Here is a 21,246-nt window from a genome sequence, read left to right as displayed (position 1 = left end):
AACTCAGCAGTTCTACCAGCATCTGTGGAGATAGACAAAACTCTGTTTACGTGAGTCCAGGGACCCTTCTTCAGAAGGTCTTGTCCAACCAACCTATTCGGAGAGGCTGTGTCACACCTGCAGCAGGCAGAACTTAAGAACACAGGCGCCTACCAAGCTCAGAGAGGTAGGGCCAGTACCAGACACCTCCTCAGAGACGTTGCCCCTTCTTCAGCATTCAACAGAACTTTTAACTCAACTTCTGAAGGTGTGTGCCAATAATAACTCTTGTTCTACCCCCCCATGTCTTCGCATGACTGCTGGTAGTTCTGTGTAACTAGTGTTTGCTGCAGAACATCAGGGCCCCGTGCTTTGCTTTGCTGGGGTGGTATCTGCAATGTACAAGATCACTTAGCACTTAGCACCCAGCCCCCGCCTGCAGCTTGAAACAGCCGAGTCACCGTGAAATGCAACAATCAGCCAAGGTAAGGCGGGACCTTCACGCCCATTGGGCCTCCGTGGCGGATTATTGATTGTCCTGCCAGCCAATCGGTGACGGGCAATCTCCCACGCTCCCCCGCCCCCTTGCCATTGTGACGTGCGCCACGCTCAAGCTCCCGCCCCTCCAACCGCCGGCGACCGCAGAAGACCACGCCTTCTCGCCGCACGTGTCCCCGCCTCTTTCCCCCGCCCACGCAGCGCCGTCGGACGCACCCCGTCGCCCAAGCGCCGCCCTCAGCACCGAGGCGCGCCCCCGCCTGCTCAAGACACCGCCCCTCACCCCACGTGGCCCCGCCTTTCAAAGTCCTATCCCCGCCTACCCACCCCACACGCCCCTCCCCGTAACGCCTGAGCGGCGACGGTTGGCCGGACCGGGCGCGACCGTTATAAGAGGGGGAAGGGGGCGGTGCTTAGTGTCGGGGGCCCGCCTCCACAACATCGCTATTGGTCTATCTCGCCGTCTGTCTCCGATGTCTCGGGCGCCGATTGGCTGACGGTCCCCGTCGGTCAAAGCCCACCCCTCTGCCGTGAAGTGGGTGGGGCGTCTGTCACATCGGTGCTGACCGGGGGGAGGGCACCTTTGAGGGAGGTTTCTGGGGGGTGGGGGGGGGGAAGGCTATAAACCGGGGAGATCCCGGTGGGGGGGGGGAGTGATTACCGGGGGGGGGGGCGGGGTGGTTTCGCGGAGTGATCGTGGAGCTGCTCCCGGGCTGTGCTGTCCTGCCGCTTCTTTCCCCGAGTCCTCTCCCCCCCCCGCCTTACCCCCCCCCCCCTCCCACGCAGACATGGAAGTCGGTTGTGTCCGGGCTCAGCCTGCTCTCTCCTCGAGGATTGACGAGGCGGCGTCGTGCGGACCCCCGGGGCCCGGGCCGCTGCTGGACCCCGAAGATGTGTACGAGAGCCTGCCCGCTACCGTGTCGGTCAGCACCCACATGATGGCCGGCTCGCTGGCCGGGATCATGGAGCACTCCATCATGTTCCCCATTGACTCGGTCAAGGTGAGTGACAGGGACTTGCGGCTCTGCATCTGCCCTCCCGGCCTGTGTATGCCCCACGGCCGGCCCCCCCCCCCCCCCTCCAGGTCTGTATCTGCCCTGCGTGTACACCCCCCCCCTCCAGGTCTGTATCTGCCCTGCGTGTACATCCCCCCCCCCTCCAGGTCTGTATCTGCCCTGCGTGTACACCCCCCCCCCCTTCAGGTCTGTATCTGCCCTGCGTGTACACCCCCCCCCTTCAGGTCTGTATCTGCCCTGCGTGTACACCCCCCCCCCTCCAGGTCTGTATCTGCCCTGCGTGTACACCCCCCCCCTCCAGGTCTGTATCTGCCCTGCGTGTACATCCCCCCCCTCCCTCCAGGTCTGTATGTGCCCTGCGTGTACATCCCCCCCCTCCCTCCAGGTCTGTATGTGCCCTGCGTGTACATCCCCCCCCCTCCCTCCAGGTCTGTATGTGCCCTGCGTGTACATCCCCCCCCTCCCTCCAGGTCTGTATGTGCCCTGCGTGTACACCCCCCTCCCTCCAGGTCTGTATCTGCCCTGCGTGTACATCCCCCCCCCCTCCAGGTCTGTATCTGCCCTGCGTGTACACCCCCACCCCAAGTCTGTATCTGCCCTGCGTGTACCCCCCCTCTCTCCAGGTCTGTATCTGCCCTGCGTGTACCCCCCCCTCCATGTCAGTATCTGCCCTGCGTGTACCCCCCCTCCATGTCAGTATCTGCCCTGCGTGTACCCCCCCCCTCCATGTCAGTATCTGCCCCGTGTGTACCCCTCCCCCCGCCGCCTTTCTGTCCTGCATCTACTCCCCGTTCCCCCCCTCCTTCCTGGTCTGCCCAGGTTTAGCTCAGTTTGCTGGACAGTTGGTTTGCAAAGCAGTGTGATGCCAAAAGCCCGGGTTCAAATCCCTTCACCGGCTGAATTTACCACAAAGGAGTGGCCCTCTCAATCACCAGCAGTCGTTTCTGTCTCCTATGATAGAACAGCTTAATGGTCTGCTAAGATTATCGTGACTATGGGCCCCTTTCCTCTCTTCGTAAGGTGTCTGTTCATTCCCAGTATGTATCTGATCTTGTAGTGTTGTCTGCATCTGCCTGTACTCTCAATCTGTATATGCCTCCCCATGTTTTATGTATTGATTCCCATATCTCAGTCTGTGTCTCTACCCCCATATCTGTCCTCCCATCCTTTGTATTTGGTCTTGTGTCTGTCTTCGGCTCCCCACCGTCCCCGTCAGAACAGATCTGTTTGTTCTTCAATCTGTCTGACCTGTAGCCTGTACATGGATTTGTGTTTAATCATGTAAGTGTCTGTTACGGTTATTGAGTCATAGTCATATGGCGCAGAATAGACCCTTTTGTCTAACCATAACCCCAAAGTGAAGGAGTCGCATCTGCCTGTGTATATGCTTGTATCTCTCTTCTTGGATCTATATCTTCCCCTGGAGCTGTGTTTATTCCTGAAACTATATCTACCCTAACTGAGATAACAAGATGTAGAGCTGGATGAACACAGCAGGCCATGCAGCATCAGAGGAGCAGGAAAGCTGATTTTTGGTTGTGGACCCTTCTTCAGAAAATGTGTCTACCTCAATCCTACCTGAATGTGTCCTTCCCTGTGTCTTTCCTCCTGGAGTGTCAGCCAATGTTATCTCCCTCCTCAAATTTGTCCTTGATTTTTATCTGCTGTCTTGGATCTGTCTGCTCCTGAATTGAGGACTTTATCTATAACTGTATCTGCCTCCCCACATACATATCTGCCCATGTCTCTTGCCTCAGATCAGTGTCTGTTAGTGTAACTTTATCTGCCTGTATTCTCCCCCCCCCCCCCCCCCCCCGACTGGGATCTACATCTGTATCTGTGCGTGCTTCAGTATTAGCCCCATATCTGAATCTGCCTGTAGGTCCAGATCTTCCTGTAGATTTGCCCTGGATCTCTTCCTGCCTCTGCAAACCCCCCCCCCCCCCCGCCACCCCCATATCTGAAACTGACCCTGTATGTGTGTGAATGCCCTGGAGTAGTGTGTGTTACTGAACTGTTTCTGAAGCATTATTTTGATTTTTTAAGTTTTCCCCTTTGACCGGGGATGTAGTTGCATTGGAGTTAGTACAGAGACTCTCAAGATTGATTCCAGAGGTGAGAGGTTTGTCTTGTGAAGAGAGGTTAACCAATTGAGGCACATCTTTGCTAAAGTTGGGATGAATGAGAGCAGATCAAATTGACATATACAAGATACTAAAGGGGGTTGAAAAGTCGACATAGTGTGGAGGTTTCCCTTTGTGGCTCATATTTTTAGAAATAGAGGTAACAGGTTTAAACTGCATGTGGGAAGTCATTACTTGCTTCAAATGCTCACGAATTGGTGGAATTCAGCACCTCGGAGTGTGCTGGGTGCTGGGACACTGAACAACCATAAGGAGGAGAGACAGATTTCATTTCTAACAGGTTAAAGAGTTATGAGAAATGGGCAGATGGGTCGAGTTCAGGCTGAGAGGAGTTCAGCCATGATTGTATCAAATGGCAGAGCAGACTCAAGGGACTAAATGGCTATTCTTGTCCTGGTTCTTCTGTTTGTAATTGTTATCAAGAGGCATTGTATCATTCATCCTTGGTGCAGTCTGCTTGTGAACATCAAGGGATGGTGTGCATAAAATCTACTGTGATTATTCAATCATGTTCTCTGTTGACTCAGTGATAGTAAGTTAGTAGGCTCTGTCCCTGAATACAGTGGCTGAGGGTACAATGCTGTCTATCATCAGCCATGGGGCTGTTAACATACTGCGCCTACCTTTCACGGGATGCCCTCTGTAGGTTAAGTACACGTTGTAATCCAAAATGGCCAGTATGTTCTCAACATTAAGTGGCACTGGAACTACACTCGGGGGAAGAGGTACGATACTCCTGTTTATAACATACACGTTCTGCTTCATAACTGTGGGCATTTGCGAACCTAGGTATTGGCGTGTGTTCACAATGACTTAGGACTGTATCTGTTATTAGTACCCTGTCGGAGCAGTGCTTTGTCATTTGTTGTACTGGGCCTCCTTCAGCTGTGTTTTGTAGTGTGTAGAGGCAGAGCATTCGATGCTGTATAAAGTCGTCAGCAGATAATGCCCTTTGTCACCACAGAGCTCAATGCAGAAAGGGACTGGTTTGGTCTTTGCAAGGATCTGGGCATACTCAGTGGGTTGACTGACGTTCTCCAGCATTCTTGGATAAAATTGGCACAAATTGCGAGGGCACTGTGCATCTTTGCCGAGGGTGATGCCGTGGAAGGCAAATGCATGCCTAATACGATGCTGAGAAAGATGCACCTGAGTTCAAGTTCCACTTGCTGGAGAGGTGTCTTGTAACATGTTAACAAGTTGATTTATTAAAAAAAAAATCTGCTCTGAAGTGTAACTCTGTGGCTAAGTATTAGTCCATTTGTCAGGAACAGCTTGTCAAAGTCTAATGGTGTGAGACATTTATGTGGAGGGATAAACTACAAATACACCTGGATTTTAATGAAGATATGACCCCTTGTTTTTTAACTCCTTAAGCCCCACAGTACAAGTCAACTTGGGTGTTTGCGACAACGTCTTTCCTTTTTTTGGGTTTCTGTGTGTCACGGATGTTGCTTGACAGTCAATGAGTATGTTTGATTGTCATACATTGTCAAACATTGTTACGTTTGATTGATTTGCACACAAAATGCAAGTAATTTTAATCTTGTTTAAATTTCCTGACTGCCAGTCTGCAGGAATGTTTCTGTAAATTTCATTCTGATTTTTTTCATGTCATTGTGGAACCTGTGCCTGAGGATTTACCAGGGTTCATTTGACAGCACCTTCCAGACCTGCAGCCTCTTTTACAAAGAAGGACAATGATAGCAGATACACAGAAACACGACCTTCCATGTCCTCTTTCAAGCCACGCGCTGTTTTAGACTGGCGCTAGGTCAAAATCATGGAACTCTCTCCCTAACAGGAGGACTGAGGACTGCAGCACTTTGAGATGGTGGTGTGCTGTCACTTTCTCAAGGGACTGGCCTCCTTATTATAAAACAAAATATTTTTACTAAAAAAGCGAAATTGCCTGCTCAACGATCTTGATTGTCACCTGCTTACAGAAAAGATCCAGTTTTGAGTTCTGTAAGGATTGTACACCAGTTTAAACATTAAAGATCTGATTATAGAGCTGGCCTCGCCCAAACAAACTTAATAACAATTCTAATTGTGATGAGACTGCCAGTATGGCTGCCTTCTGTTTTTCATTTGAGGCAGGAGTGATTTGTCTTTAGGTTAAATGTTAAGGAACGAACAAAGAAGGGAGATAGTTACGCTTGTATGTGTTCACTTTTTCAGTTGCTATGTACTGTTTCAGTTTTATACTTCTCATCCTTGTTTTCAGATTTTTCCCAAACTCTGTAATTTCTTCGTCTCCACATCCGTCCAAAGTATCTGCACTCCTCCAATTTTGGCCTAATTGCTAGTTTTCATTACTGTGTCATTCGTGGCCAGGTCTTCAGGTGGTGAGAGTCTGAGCCTGAGAATGCCCTCCATTGCACTGCACTCTCCTCTTTGACTCTGACCAAGCTTTTGGTTACCTGTCTTCAACTCACTGTTGGCTGTGGTTTGCTGTGAAATTGTTTTATTCTTCCATGGAGCACATGGCAGTCAGCTAGGGATGTTACATAAATGCAGATTGTTTGTTAGTTTTCAAATCTTATCAGTGTGTTCTAAAGCCAGCCATTTTGCATTGTTGTCTGCCTACTGCCTTTTACAGTTCAGTTAATTTTACATGGCCCTCCTTGTGTGGAAGAATATCCTGACCCACTGTTTGTTTTGGTTTTTCATTGCAATTCAGTTGGTATCTTAGTAGTGCAGACCTTCAGTCTTGCTCCGGGTGGGGGGACAAAAAGGTGTACAGGTGAAACTTTTCATTTCTTTCTGAAACTTGGCATTCCTTGGACTTGTCCTGAAGATGAAAGGATTCAGTGGCAAATCTCCCTTCTACAGTAATATCCAATCTTATTGTTGTTTGCTGTGTTTAGTCTTGGGAGCTCACACTGCTGGTGAAGGCTGGAGTGATGGCTCATGAAGTGCTGTATGACACAGTCAGTGAATGACTGTGAATTTAATCCTGAAGAAGTGCCAATCAATCTTCCTGTATCTGATTTCAAGTACTTGGTCCCTCTGCTCTCAGTCCGGAGTCTTATTGTTGGCTTGAATGTATTGACAGTTTTGTGATGTGCCTCAGCTCTCCTCCTCTCACCTTCCTGACTATTTCCAGGGTGTTCTGAACTCTAAAGATGAATAGGTTGGATTTGTTGTAATTCAGTGATCAGTTATGATGACATTCAGAAACAATGTTTGCTGCCTTGAGGTAAAGTTAGTTGTGGTTAACGGAAGTGTAGACAGCATGATTTGGGTCCTAACACGGTTGCTCGCCAACTTTGAACTGAGAATGGAAATCCAAAACTTAACTGGGTTTTTTAGAACTTGATACTCTGGATCACCTGTTCCAGTTCTACCCCAGAGAGTAGAGCAAGATTTCGCACCTATAGGATACTACAGAGTGCTTCAGAGATGATGAAGTACTTCTGAAATGTAGTCGCCAGATAAGGAAATGTAAAGCAAGCTGTATTTAATGGGCAGTTCGGTGATGCTAACCAGGTAATTTGATTTCAGTGGTGTTGGCTGAGTGATAAATATCAGGCAGGTAACTGGGGAGGGCTTTCCTGATCATCTTTGGAAAAAAAGTGCTGGGTGATCTTTCACATCAACTTGAGGGAGAGGGTGGGTCATTGCCCTGACCCTGATATCTTGGGTATTGTGGCATTCCCTTGAGGATACATTTGGTATCAGGCAATATTATTGCGTTCAGGACAATGGAATTGCTCTGAAATCCACTGCTTTCTGATTTAAAGAAGGAAGACCCACAGTTCACATTAAGGCAAAAGTTGAATGGGGACCCTCCATTCAGAATGCATCTGCTATGTCTTTGGCAGTTTGGCTATGTGCGGACTCGGCCAGGTGTCCAATCAGACGCTGGGTCTGTGTTAATGCGCTCCAGTTCCAACCAACAACAAGTACTCTAAGAAAGTGAGGCTAGATCAAATTGGCACCATGCCTTCCGAGAGTGATTGCGCAGATTTCAGTGCGTGTCTGTCTCTTGTCTTTTAATCTGGAGGCTGAGATTGCAAAACAATGATGAAAATATCCTGATCTTAGTTTAATTAAGATGTTTGCTCATGATGTAAGAATGCACTAATCAGGAAATACCCAGTGTTTGAATCTTAAATAGTACAGGGTTCAGAGTTCACAATAAATCCAATTGCGTTTTCTTTCTGTTCCTCCACCGTCTGGATTGTAGTACCAGTAATAGATCTTAACTTAATCTGTGTTGACTGTTTGGGTTCTGAATAGAAAGTTTGTCAGAATTGTCAGATGGAACAGCCAGCAGTAAAACACTGGCTAAAGGAGGAATGCTGGAAGTTGCAAGAGTGCAAATGGCATGTTTTTGAGGAATGTAAAGTGAGCGGGATCAAACTTAGCGAACTGGACACTGTAACAGGTGTTATTTGGTTTCTTGTCTTTGACAACATAATTACATCTTGTGCTTGTACACTGCCATTTGAGTTAGTAAAACGTCTCTGTGCACATTGAAGCATCAATGGATGAAATTTGAAACCACGCAGCAGAAGCGGATTTTGAGAGAGGAGACCAAAACCTTGGTTTTCAACAAGCTAGTGAGACTCTTGTCATTAGTCAAGTAGAGTAAAACATGTGCTTTTCAGTGGGATTGCCAAGATCTTGGAGTACTGTAGGAGAGAGCTTGAGGTCAGGCAAGGTTCTAATCAGATGGCCAAAGTGTGAGCTTCTCAACCTGGACCAGGCTTAGGTTAGTGAGCATTGAGGTGGCAGGTGTAATAGCAGACTTGATGTAATTTAACAGACAGCAGGACACTGACCAGGAAAGCTGAGTCCAAGATGGGGTCAGTTGCCTCAAGATACATTTGATCACTGATTTTCTGGGACTTCTTGATGCTGACTTGCCCAAAATCCTGCAGGTGAATGGAGGATATAACAGGATTGATTTTGTACAAATATCGTCAGCTTGAGAGAGGCCTTAAGCAAATAGGTCCTGTTTTCCAATAGACCTCACCCTGTTCTACTGTGTCTGTGTATCTCAGGATTTGGGCTGTCTGCCTGTGTCTGTCTTTCTGCTTCTGTCTCTCGTTTTTTTATCTCGCTGTCTCTCTCTCTGTCTTTCTGCAATTCTTTCTCTACACCTCTCTCTCTCTCTCTCTCTCTCTCTCTCTCTCTCTCTCTCTCTCTCTCTCTCTCTCTCTCTCTCTCTATCTGTCTCTCTCCCTCTCGTTTTCTATGTGTCTCTCTCTGTCTGCACCCCTCTCTCTCTCTTTCTGTGTCCTGCTCGCTTGTGCTCTGTGGCACGGTGGGTCACGCGCTCTATCTCTTGCTCGCTATTGCGTGGCACTGTCCTGCATGTCTTGGAAAAGATTGCAAGCTGCAAGTTGTTTCTCACCTCATTGTGATTGCGATTGATGGAAACATTTATGAGCCTGTCAAATTTGACTTCCAGCATCATGGTTGCTGCCTATTCATAACAAGAGTTGCTGGCTACTTATGGCAATGCATCTGAGGAACAATTCTGCAGCAGGTCCAAGGAGGAATCATATCCTGTGAAGGATTTGAGGGCAGTTGTCCAATGTCAACATATTCTTACTGAGAGAAGACAAACGATTTGTCAAGATCTTCCTTGAAGTCTTGTATATCTGTGTCCTCTGCTTCTGAAGGCCATTTGGACCATGATCCAGTTTCTTTGTTTTTCTCTTCCATAGAGAAGGCTGAGTGATGTTCTTCTGAAATGGCAATGTCGACCTCTGTGTAAAATTCAGACTGGCAGTTATGAATACATTTAATAGTCATCACAGATTCTAATCGGGAATTTGGGTGAGAGTTGTTTCTCTGCTGTGTTGATGTGAGACTTGATGTCACAGGAAGTGGTTGAGGCCAATAATTGACGGAAAAGGATAAACCGGATCTAAAAATTACAGTTCCAAATTGGAGGAAGGCCAGTTTTGATGGTATTAGGCAAGAACTTTGAAAAGTTGAATGGGGGTGCCTAGAAAATGGGAAGCCTTCAAAAATGAGATAACAGTTCAGAGACAGTACCTTCCTGTCTGGATGAAGAGCAAGGCTGATGGGTTAAGGGAATTCTGGATGATTAATGGAGGTTTTGGTCAAGAAAAGGAAGGAAGAATGTGTCAGGTATAAGTAGCAGGGATCGACTGAATTCCCAGATGAGTGTAAAAGTTGTGGAAGTATACTTAAGAGGGAAATCAAGAGAACAAAAAGAGAATGCTTTGGCAAATCCAAAAGGATTCCACAAATAGATTAAGCACAAAACAGCACCTGGGGAGAGAATAGGGCCCCCTAAAGAACAGCAAGGTCGCCTATGTGTGTAACCGCAGGAGCCGGGGAGATACTAAATCAGTAATTTGCATCCGTGTTTACTGTGGAGAAGGGTATGGCAGATACAGAACTTGGGGAAGTCAATAGTGAAATGTCCATTATACGAGGTGGTGGTGCTGGACGGCTTAGAATGCACAAAGGTAGATAAATCCCCGGGACCTGATCACGTGTACTCTGGAACTTGGTGGGAAGCTAGGGAAATGATTGTCAGGCCCCTTACTAAGACATTTGCGTCATCGAGAGCCACAGACGGGGTGCTGGAAGATGGGGTTGGTTAATGTGCCACTGTTTAAGAAAGGTGGTAAGGGAAAGCCAGGGAACTATAGACCGGTGAGTCGGACATCGGTGGTGGGCAAGTTGTTGGAGGCAATCCTGACAGACAGGATTTATGTGTATTTGGAAAGGCAAGGACTGATTAGGGCTAGTCAGCATGGCTTTGTGTGTGGGAATCATGTCTCATGCTTGAGTGTTTTGAAGAACTAACAAAGAAGGTTGATGAAGGCCAAGCGGTGGATGTGATGTTCAGAAAGGTTCCTCATGATGGACTGGTTAGCAAGGTGAGGCCACATGGAATACAAGGAGAACCAGCCATTTGGATACAGAATTGGCTCGAAGGTAGAAGACAGAGGGTGGTGGTGGAGGGTTGCTTTTCAGACTGTAACCAGTGGTGTGCCACAAGGATCGGTGCTGCGTCCTTTGCTTATCATCATTAATATAAATGATTTGGATGTGAATGTAGGTATGGTGAGTAATTTTGCAGGTGACTCCAAAGTTGGTGGTGTAGTGGACAGTAAAGAAGGTTACTTTAGAGTACTGTGGGACCTTGCTCAAATGGGCCGAGGAGTGGCACATGGACTTCAATTTATGAGTGTAAGGTGCTGCATTTTTGGAAAGGCAAATCAGGTCAGGGCTTGTACACTTAATGGTAAGGTTCTGGAGAGTGTTGCTGAGCAAAGAGACCTTGCAGTGCAGATTCACAGTTCCTTGAAAGTGGAGTTCCAAGCTAGATAGGATAGTGAAGAATGCATTTCGTGTGCTTGCCTTTATTGATCAGTGTATTGAGCATAGGAGTTGGGAGATCCTGTTGCGGCTGTACAAGATGTTGGTTCAGCCAGTTTTGGAATGCTGCATGCTGTTCTGGGTTCCTAGCTATAGGAAGGATGTTGTAAAACTTGAAAGGGTTCAGAAAAGATTTACAAGGATCTTGCCAGAGTTGGAGAGAGTGAGCTGTAGGGAAGAGACTGAACAGGCTGGGGCTATTTGCTCTGGAGCATTGGACACTGAGGTGTGACCGTGTAGAGGTTTATAAAATTTTGAGGGGCATGGATTGGGTGACTAGCCAATCTGGAACCAAAGGGCAAAGGTTTAAGGTAAGAGGGGAAAGATTTAAAAAGGATCTAAGGGTGGTTTTGTGTAAGAAGTGATGGAGGCTAGTACAAGATTTCAAAGACACCTGGATGGATACGCGAAAGGAAGGGTTAAGAGGGATATGGGCTTACAAGCTGGCAAGCGGGACTAGATTAATTCAGGATATCTGGTCAGCCTGGACAAGTTGTACAGCTCTATGACTTGAGGCAAAGCTGGTTCAGCACATGGAGGAGATGGGGCAAAGTGGGAAATGGGAGTGTGGTTAAAAACATGGGCCTTAACAGGTTGTGGCCTGTTTACATGCCTCATTTTCTGTCTGAATTGACTTGTATCCCCGTCAGCATTGTGTTTTGTGAATGTTTGATCAGTTGGACTGCAGGAGTGATTCTCAGCTGCTGATTGAAATGGCTTTTTTGTGTCCTTCTCTTCATCAGTTATCTCCAGATGTATAGCTCACTGACCTTGCAGTTTAGAAAGCGTGGAACGCCTTGCACCACTTGCCCATTGGTCCCTGGGACTGGGTGATAAGTGAAGGCCCGTTTTATTTGGTGAGCAGTCTGTGGGCGTTGGCTTGTCTTTATCACCATGCTGAAGTGGGGTCTCGGAATGGTATTCAGCAAATCGGTGGGTGAGAGTGTGCAGTTCTTGTTTGGATACTCTTGATAAGACCATGAGCTGTAGCTGTTCGTGTGTTGGCTTGAGCTCATATCAAAGATCCCACATTTGCACTTTAAAAGAGAATAATAAGGGCTGCCTTCCCATCACCCAGTCCATGTTTGTCTTTCAAACCTAATTACCCAGTTCATCTGGTCATTGTTGTTCATAGGAGCCTGCTGTACGGAAAAGTTCCTGCCATGTTTCCGACAAAAATAAACAAGTGATTTGCTTTGCTGTGTCCTGAGATTGTGAGAGGCACATTAGAAATTTTTTTTCTCGCTGGGGGTTACATGCGGGAGTCCACGTTCTCATTGGTTTCTTTTCCCTTCTGCAGACACGCATGCAGAGTTTACTGCCTGACCCGAAGGCACAATACAAGAATGTCTTCGATGGTCTGCTGAAGATTATGCACACAGAAGGTTATTGGAGACCTTTGCGAGGACTGAACGCGATGGTATTTGGTGCAGGACCTGCTCACGCTATGTACTTTTCCAGCTACGAGAAAATGAAAAGGACATTAAGTGATGCCATCGGCCAGGGTGGCAATAGTCACTTAGCAAACGGTATTTGACAATTAAGTCCCGTGAATTCTGTTCTTAACATTCTGCTGCAACCCTGGCTCGCCTCTTGTACTTAATCAGCCAGCGAGTGTAAGCTTTTCTATAGTCATTGTGTGTTGTATGCATGTCTGTTGGGCAAAGTACCCATGTGGCTCTTCAGTTCTTTCTGTTGAGTGGGCCAAGGCTTTAGCTTTGATTTTGTTGGTAGGTTCTGATGTCAGTGCACCAATTGGTAAAAAAAAAAATCTTCAACCTTTCGGTGTATTGAGAACATAGCAAGTGAATAATATCCAAATGTCTGTGCCCGGCAGACTGTGTGGACTGAGTGTCGATGCAGATACCTCTTCCTTGCTAGATATGCAAGGTGTGGATCTAGGTACTGCCAAATGAGTGGGGTGTGTCAACAGTGAGTGTGAGACCCATCACCATCGCTCAAAAGTGATGAGGCACAATCCACGGGGGTTGTGCGTTCCAACTGGCATGTGAGTAAGTGCTTCACTGTTGGGACAGTTTTCATTGCTAGACGGCAGATCCACTTGCCTGGGAAATGAAAGGGCCTCTTCGTTTGGGGATGTTCCCCTTTGAATTCGGACCTGAGCCTGGAAATCTTTCTGGGCTGTCCGTTATCGGACAGAAGCTGTCAGTAAGTTAGCTAATGCGTCATGCTCCTTGGTGTGCCAATGTACAGCTTTTGACTAGAAATCTGTGGGCTGACATAAAGCCCGCAGCAGTGAGTCTGTGTACACCCTTCACCACTGAACTTAGCAAATTGCACCAGTTTGGTTCAGTACATTCTTCACGTGAATAATAAGAACAAAATATTCAGGAATGATGGTATTCCTGTTTTTTTTTGTGCCATGGTTCGTCTTATTTTGAGGGATTAGGAGTTTTTATTTTGGGGCTGACTGGAAGGTGAAAGGGCTGTAGTTTGTCTAATGGCATGAATGTGTTTGCTCAATTGAAGTATGTACTGGTGACTGATTTTGAATTTCACTGTGAACATGGAATTCCCAGATTGGTGGAGAAAGTAGGGAAGGTGCTGACTTATCATTGCAGTTCCCACAATCTCTGAACATGTTCAGTCACTGACGTAGGAGCAGGAAGAGGCCATACAGCCCATCAGATGTCCTCTGCAATTCCAAATCATGGCTGATCGTCTCCACTCCATGCCATTCTCCAAACTCTGTCCATATCCCTGTTGATTACTGTTGAATCTGGTCAATGATTGATGTTCCTCAATTGTAGTTACTATTGCAATGTCCCACATCAAGCAATATATCTTGGGGCTGTTGTGGTTGTATGAACAGGCAAACATATCCACAGTATGTATGTACAAGTCTATTGATGGATCTTTAAGAATTTGAACTGGCCTTTGGAAATCACCTTTTGGTTAGGAATCAACGGTGCTGATTGATGCTTGACAGACCTTGGTGAAATGGTGACTAGCATGGTCCCCATTACTGAAACTAGCTTTGGTTGCAGAATCTTTCATGGAAATTGAATTGGACTAGCTACAATGATGAGACTTGAGGCCGTGTCCCAGTGCAGTATCCTGGGTCTCTGGGTTATGAGTCCAGTGATCTGAAGCATGGTCCATAGTCTTCCCCTGCAAGGTACTATGGAGCAGTCACACAATGGGATCTTCAGACATTGGAAGCAAATTCAGAAGTCATTCTGAGAGTGGACATGGAAGGACAGTTGAGAAGGCAAGATTTATATAGTTTTGGGCAAACAGCAGCCTAGGGAGCAAGCAGCTGGAAAATCCTTGTGAGCCTTGGAATGAGGATGATGGGCCGAATGGCCGCCTCCTGTGCTGTAATGTCATTCCTGATCAATGAACAAGAAAAAAAGTCTATATTACTGGGGTGCCATTCACCGCTTTAGGATGTTCTCCCAGCCAATTAAGTACTGTGTGAAATGCAACAGGGACTTTGTGCACAGGAAGCTTTCCCAAACTGCCATGTCGGAATGACCAGGTAGTGATGTTTGGTGAAGAATACATTGTCTCGAATGCTTAGGAAACCCACCTGCAAGTGCATCAATTTGATGCTGCTTCCCTGTTGGAGTGACTTGGAGTGAATCAGTTCACGGGATGGCATTCATCTTGGGTGGATGCTTACTTTCTGTCTGCTGTTAATTGTTGTTAAGAGAGTTACTGATTGAGACATTGGACAATTTTTAGACCTATTGAGAAATGTATTATCTGACTTCTTCCTTGCATTGGCTGCTGTTGAGTGTACTGAATCCATCATGTATTGACAACAAAAATTTGAAAGGGGATCTTGGGAACTGCAGATGCTGGAGAATCCAAGATAATGAAGTTTGGAGCTGGATGAACACAGCAGGCCAAGCAGCAACTCTGGAGCACAAAAGCTGACATTTCGGGCCTAGACCCTTCATCAGAGGATGATGAAGGGTCTAGGCCTGAAACGTCAGCTTTTGTGCTCCTGAGATGCTGCTTGGCCTGCTGTGTTCATCTAGCTCCAAACTTTGTTATCAAAAATTTGAGAGGGGCTGTTTTGCCCCCTCAGTATGTCCTATGATGGCATGAAATCGGGACCGATTTTTCTCTCACACACACCCCGTTGGTAAAGTTCCCAAAATCTCGTGATCTTGATCTTGAGTATTTTCATTGAGTGATCAGCCATAGCTCGGTGGGGTTCACAATTCCAGTGAAGCAAACCCTCAGTGCATGATCACAGTACAGAATATGTTCAGAGGCAAAATAGACGTCTCTTTTTCATTCTGGTCTTGTCTTTGCACTCTGCCTTTCATTTTTTGCACTTTTTTTTCTTTTCCAGTCTATTTTCTTTTGTGTCAGTGTTGTTTCCATTTCTCCTAACTTTCTCACTCTCTCCATGCCTTTGATAATAAGGCGAGGCGGTGACGCGGCCCCTGCTTTGAACCACTGTTGGGAGTGTGGGTAGGTGCTGCGAGACTCTATCTCTCTTTCTCTGTACCTGTTTCTGAAGCCAGGACCAGTCTAGCCGTGAGGTATTGTGGATATCTGTTTTTGTCTGAAGGCTTGTAGAAGGTGCTGGGCCGATAAAGACCAGCATGTGCCGTTGGCAGCTTCTTGGTGCCTGTGAACGTGATGCCTTCACAGATACTGGGAGTGAGATAATTGACCCTGAATGTTGTGTTGAAGAGCAAGCACAAGTCCTGTGTGGTCTTTCGTCTAAGAGTCTATGACTGAGATGAGAGATTCAGACTTACTCACGTCCCTTTTATTTTGCCCCATAGGTATAGCAGGAGGTACAGCGACCTTGATCCACGATGCGGTGATGACTCCGGCTGAAGGTAATGCCACTCTGACAGGGTTACTGCGTGGGAGGGCTGGGTCTGTTTGCTTTCGCAGTCAACAAGGACTTGATGATGTGCAATATCTGTGAGAGGAGTGGAGTCTCCCTACTTTTTCTGCACAAAGACAATGGAGGAGCTCCAGTGGAGCCTGATGGGTTGAAAGTCTGAAGCTGTGCACATCATAATACACCCAGTCACTTGTGGACAGGGACTGAACACACCTGAGCACATGATATACCTTAAGGAAGGATCAATTTGAACCTGGCTGCTTACCACTCACCAGTACTTCGTCAGCGATAAATGTTCCAATTGTTCATTTCAAAGAAAAACCTACATATGGTTTTAATTTACATGTGATAGCCATGAGGTGGTGAAAGCAGAGATTCTGAAAGGAATTTGGTCGGGATTTGAGGGGCATTAAATGTGCAGGGCTGTGTGGTTTGAGTGAGGGAACTAGGGCTGGCAGGATGGGACACTAGTCCTGTAGAACGGGATCCTGGATCTGCGGCGTAACAACAGTGAATAGGAAGCTTGTCATCCCAGTTCTAGCCTTGGCCTACCAACAACCATGGCTCCACTTTACCTGTGAGAATTTGGTGGGTTTGACAGGGGAGCTTCCATTCCAACAGCAAGAGCTGCTGGACAGGTTTAGCTATTGATATGGGTGGGGGGAGCTGCCAAGCACTGCCTGTTCTCCATTTTCATGCTTGGCACCAGGTACACTTTTTGCCAACTGATGTGGTTTGGAGTACCAACAGGGTTGCCAAGTTTTGAGCTGCACTTGGAGTACTGAGAAGGCAACACAGAATTGGGAGGTTGGTGGGGGGGGGGCGTGGAAATGTAGGAAGGTCTTCTATAATTCTCCAAGCAGTATTTGTCGACAGCTTTGAGGGTGTTGAAATCTGACCGTGTTCACCCACACTCTGTTTTCCTCCTTCCCCTGCCCACACAGCTGTCAAACAACGAATGCAGATGTTCAATTCTCCATACAGAGGGGTTCTGCACTGTATCCGGGTTGTGCACAAAACAGAAGGGATCAGCGCGTTTTACCGGAGCTACACAACGCAGCTGACCATGAATGTGCCCTTCCAAGCCATCCACTTCATGACCTACGAGTTCATGCAGGAGCAGCTGAATCCTTGCAGGCTCTATAACCCCTTGTCTCACATGCTATCAGGGGCGCTGGCAGGGGCGGCAGCAGCTGCAGCCACAACTCCACTTGATGTCTGCAAGACCCTTCTGAACACGCAGGAAAATCTGAAGCTGGGAATGCTGAAGACCAAACGTCAGCGCCTCTCGGGCATGCTCAATGCCTGTAGGACGGTTTACCAGATTGGTGGGTTGCCTGCCTACTTCAGGGGTGCGCAGGCACGTGTCATCTACCAAATGCCCTCCACTGCCATTTGTTGGTCAGTCTATGAATTCTTCAAGTACTTTATAACAAAGCAGCAGTCTCCGGACCTGCCAGCCTCATCTTGAGAGCAGCCCGCTCCCTCCCGTCAGCCTCCAGATGGGTGGTGTTGTGTGAGATGCTCCCATGATTTTTCCAAGAGAAAGTTCCCAACAGTCTCAGGATTGTCTGCTGGATGCCATCAGTCATGCATCTAAACTGCTACATGCTTCCAATCTCTGTCAGATCCTTCCCCATGTCTTTCACAGGCTAATGTCAAAGAGCTAACGACATGAAAGAGGTCGGTTTCAGCTCCGATCAGAGCTCAAAGCCAATGTCTAAGTGTCAGGGAAACAGAAAACTGTTGACAATGGTCTCTTCCTGGAACCCTTCTTTTCTGTGTTGTAGTGCTCGCTGACTATTTGAATAAACCTTCTCTCAAAGCAGGGCAGCTCGAGCTGGATGGTTTCAGAATCTAGGGGAATTCCTTGTCTTCAAAAGCTCTTAGTCTGCATGGCACCTTGTAGAGACTTGCTAGGCTTGTGGGAAACAAAATCAGACTCTTTTTTTTTTCCCCCTTCCCTGAATTAAAACACCAGCAGCTCATTGAGGGAAGCTCTGTTCCCAAAGACAGATCTTCCACTGCAGGCTGAAATGATTCAGCCTTTCTGTCGACCCTCCAAATGACCCTGCAGCTTGTGAGGTCCTGGCTGAGGACTTCTGTAGATAGGGAGAGGGAGCTGGTTAGATTTCTGCTGAATCATTGACTGTGCAGTTGGGTGAGTGGGGTGTACTGGGACTTAATTGATCCTTCTCTGAAAACTACAGTCAAGATTTGGGGGAATGAGATGATGGGGTGGGATGTGGGTGTGGTGGGAAGGGTAAGGTGTGAAAACAATATTAGCAAGTGCCTTGTCTGTGAACATTATCAAAAAAGGCACGAGAGTGTGTCAGCACTAGGAAAAAGGAAAAATGAGTTGAGTACTCATGATTATATCTCCGGTTATCGAGGAGTCTGCTCTCTGTCTGTTGAAAAAGACAAGGTAATTTGTAGTAAACAAGTGTGTATGATTGATATAGAAAGAAATAGATAACTTGAAGGAGAGATTTTTGCCGAGTTTTGGTTTTTAAATGCATGTATCGAGAAGAAACCAAGTATCATTCTCAGCATGCTTTGTTTTATTTTTAAATGAAGGTGGGTAGGGGATGGGGAAGAAACATGTAAAGGGCCTGAGGGATTTTTTATTGTGATTGACAGGGGTGGGAGGGGAGCACAGAGAGAGACAGTTGCAGTGATAATGTTACAAATGTCCTGGAGACACGGGTTCAGTTCCCACTGTGGCAGCTGGTGCAACCTAAATCCACTTTACACAGAACTTAAAAGCCAGGCTTAGTCATCGTTACCTTGATGGCTATAAATAATTGTCGGAAAAACCCATCTGGTTCAGTAATGTCCTTTTGGGAAGGAAATCTGTCCTGAGCTGCATGTGACTGCAGACACCATGGCAAGATGCTGGAGCCTAAACTTGCCTCTGAAATGGGCCGGCAGGCCACTCAGTTTAAGGGCATTTTGGGATAGGCAATAAATACTGGCCTTGCCAACAACTCTCGTCACATGAAATATTTTTGTAAAACTGAACGTCGTATTGATCGAGTTTGTCACTTCCAAATTTTCCCCATGGATGGTGAGGTCTTCTGGTTTGATATAATTTTGAGTGTTAAATTAATGTCCGGGAATATAATCTTCAGTGGTTAGTTTTTACTTTTATTCTGACCTTTTCTGACTCCCTTGCTCTCATGCCTGTCTGCTCTTCATTGCCCCTTCTTGATGTCTGTTTTCAGTCTTTTTAGGCATAAGATTCCCTGTTTCTTAGCTACATTTCTGAAATTTCCTTTTACGTCAGTCATGAGAACTCTGATGGCATTTAGACCTTTAGCTGAGACAGTGTTTCCCCTTGGGTTGTCTCTTGCAACACAGAGTTTGTCTTGAAAAGTTCCCAAGGATTTAAATAATTTTGAAATGGGTGTTGAAGGCTGTTGGGAAAATTGGACACTCACATGCACGTACATGCACACACACACACACTCCTATCTTCATTGTCCCCGGGATATGGGGCGGTGAGAAAGCAGAGTTGAGTGCGTTGCCTTAAGGTGTGTGTTCTGTGCCCCACCCCAATCTCAGGGAAATGTCATATGAGAGGACAGCATGCCCCTTGCAAAGGAAGAATGAAGCTTCTGGGATAGAGATAATGGGAACTGCAGATGCTGGAGATTCCAAGATAATAAAATGTGAGGCTGGATGAACACAGCAGGCCAAGCAGCATCTTGAGATGCTGCTTGGCCTGCTGTGTCCATGAAGCTTCTGGCCTTGGATTCTTGAAGCAGCTGCCCTGTTGGCTGCCGGGCATAATCCCTGGCAGGGCCACCGCTGATTGGAATAGTGACTGGCAAAGGGGTTTGTGTCTGGAGTGCATGGGATTGATTTTTATGAACACACATAGGATTTTGCCAGCTTGACTGTACAAATGCCTTTCCTGCAAGAATGTCAGGTCCCAGGCAAAGTGCAGCAAGAGGCAGGTAACTTGGTCAGGTTAAAGTTCTCACTGCAATCTGGTTGACCAGCTTCTGAGAAGGACACTTGAATACGCACATGCAAATGTTTCTTGTGGCTTCCCAACTGGTACTTGCATTGGATATCATTCGGACTTGACCTCTCAACTGCTGCTGTATTCTTCAGACGCACTGTTATTCAAAGGATATGTATTTTTTAGTTTTCCGTTGTGAAGAGTAGGAACATGAATGTTTTGTTGGAGAATTACCATTATATTGACGTGTGGCAGTCGATGCCTGCAAGAAGTTCCAAAGATTCTTCAAAGCTGAATGAATGTATATTTTTATAATGCTAAATTAAAAATCATTTTAAACTGGTCTCCTGCACTGGGTCTGTTAATGCTACTTTCTGTTTTGGACAGGTATTGTGACTTTTTTGCACAGAGAAGTGAGAGTGATGCAAGTGGGTTGTGCGAGTGTGGAAAGGATGGGACAAATGCAGCGTGCAGCACAAATCTGACTGACAGCTAAGCAGTTGTTTGAGATAGTGTCCACATGGTGGCACCTTTGAGCTTCTGTTCAGCTCTGCACCACACAAGTTGAGTCAATAAAAATGCTATAAACTGAAGTCAAGGTTTTAATACTGAAAGTAAGTACGTTATCTCAGTTTGAGTCAGGTTGCTCACGACTGCAGGGTCTAATCAAAGCTCTCAAAGAGCCAGTGAGCTAATATTCAGTCGGTGCGGTCATGGTTCCGAGGAGTTAAGTCTGTTTAAAGTAAATGCACAGATTTGAGCCCTCAACTGAGCTGATACAATGTACTCTCATGCCAGAAGTGCTCCTTTGTCGAGGAGATGCTCCAGCTGCCCCGTTCCATGGTTGCAGTTTAGAACAATAACAGGCAGCTTGTTGTGCTGTACTGGGCCACTGTTTTGTCTTGGCCACATGAATTGCAGCAGTTTGTAGGTGCTTGGCCATGTGCTGCTGACAGTGGCTGCACCTTGCAAGTTGATGGAGACATCCTGGGCTCCTGGAGGGTGCTGAACAAGGTGCCACAGCTGGGAATTGGAAGAGACAATGTCTCTTTTCCAACTGCTCCACTCTGATCCTGCCTCTCTGGTTTGAAACAAAATGTGTGAGCTACTTGCTGCCAAAAACAAAAAGTAACTGCAGTGGTAGTGTGGCTACCTACAAACCTCATCCCACCTCCTTGACCTGTCCGTCTTCCCTGGACTGACCTATCCTCTCCCTACCTCCCCACCTACACTCTCTCCACCTATCTTCTTTTCTCTCCATCTTCGGTCCGCCTCCCCCTCTCCCTATTTATTCCAGTTCCCTCCCCCCATCCCCCTCTCTGATGAAGGGTCTAGGCCCGAAACGTCAGCTTTTGTGCTCCTGAGATGCTGCTGGGCCTGCTGTGTTCGTCCAGCCTCACATTTTATTATCTTGCAGTGGTAGTGTGATCG

General features: G+C 46.9%; 1 protein-coding gene across 2 annotated transcripts; it reads left to right on the top strand.

Moving 5' to 3' along the window:
• The first annotated feature begins 1,238 nt into the window (after nt 1-1,238).
• On the top strand, nt 1,239-20,158 carry LOC125448042 (mitoferrin-1-like). 2 transcript variants are annotated; one of them, XM_059641081.1, is made up of 4 exons: nt 1,239-1,478; nt 12,312-12,540; nt 15,781-15,837; nt 16,793-20,158. In XM_059641081.1, exons 1-4 carry the CDS (start codon nt 1,266-1,268, stop codon nt 17,317-17,319), a joined length of 1,026 nt encoding a protein of 341 aa, XP_059497064.1. In that variant the 5' UTR covers nt 1,239-1,265; the 3' UTR covers nt 17,320-20,158. The 2 variants fall into 2 exon arrangements, with proteins under 2 accessions (XP_059497064.1, XP_048378938.1); XM_048522981.2 differs by lacking the exon at nt 1,239-1,478 and adding an exon at nt 12,135-12,225.
• The last annotated feature ends 1,088 nt before the right edge of the window (nt 20,159-21,246 follow it).

This window comes from Stegostoma tigrinum, chromosome 40 (genome assembly GCF_030684315.1).
Source record: "Stegostoma tigrinum isolate sSteTig4 chromosome 40, sSteTig4.hap1, whole genome shotgun sequence".
Lineage (NCBI taxonomy): Eukaryota > Metazoa > Chordata > Chondrichthyes > Orectolobiformes > Stegostomatidae > Stegostoma > Stegostoma tigrinum.
This window is presented reverse-complemented; position numbering and strand designations above follow the sequence as displayed.

Excerpts from the sequence above, each read along its gene's own strand:
- LOC125448042 (XM_059641081.1), top strand. The coding sequence starts at position 1,266 with ATGGAAGTCGGTTGTGTCCGGGCTCAGCCTGCTCTCTCCTCGAGGATT. Across the intron at positions 12,541-15,780 it reads CAATAGTCACTTAGCAAACG|GTATAGCAGGAGGTACAGCG; the intron begins GTATTTGACAAT and ends TTTGCCCCATAG. Across the intron at positions 15,838-16,792 it reads GGTGATGACTCCGGCTGAAG|CTGTCAAACAACGAATGCAG; the intron begins GTAATGCCACTC and ends CTGCCCACACAG.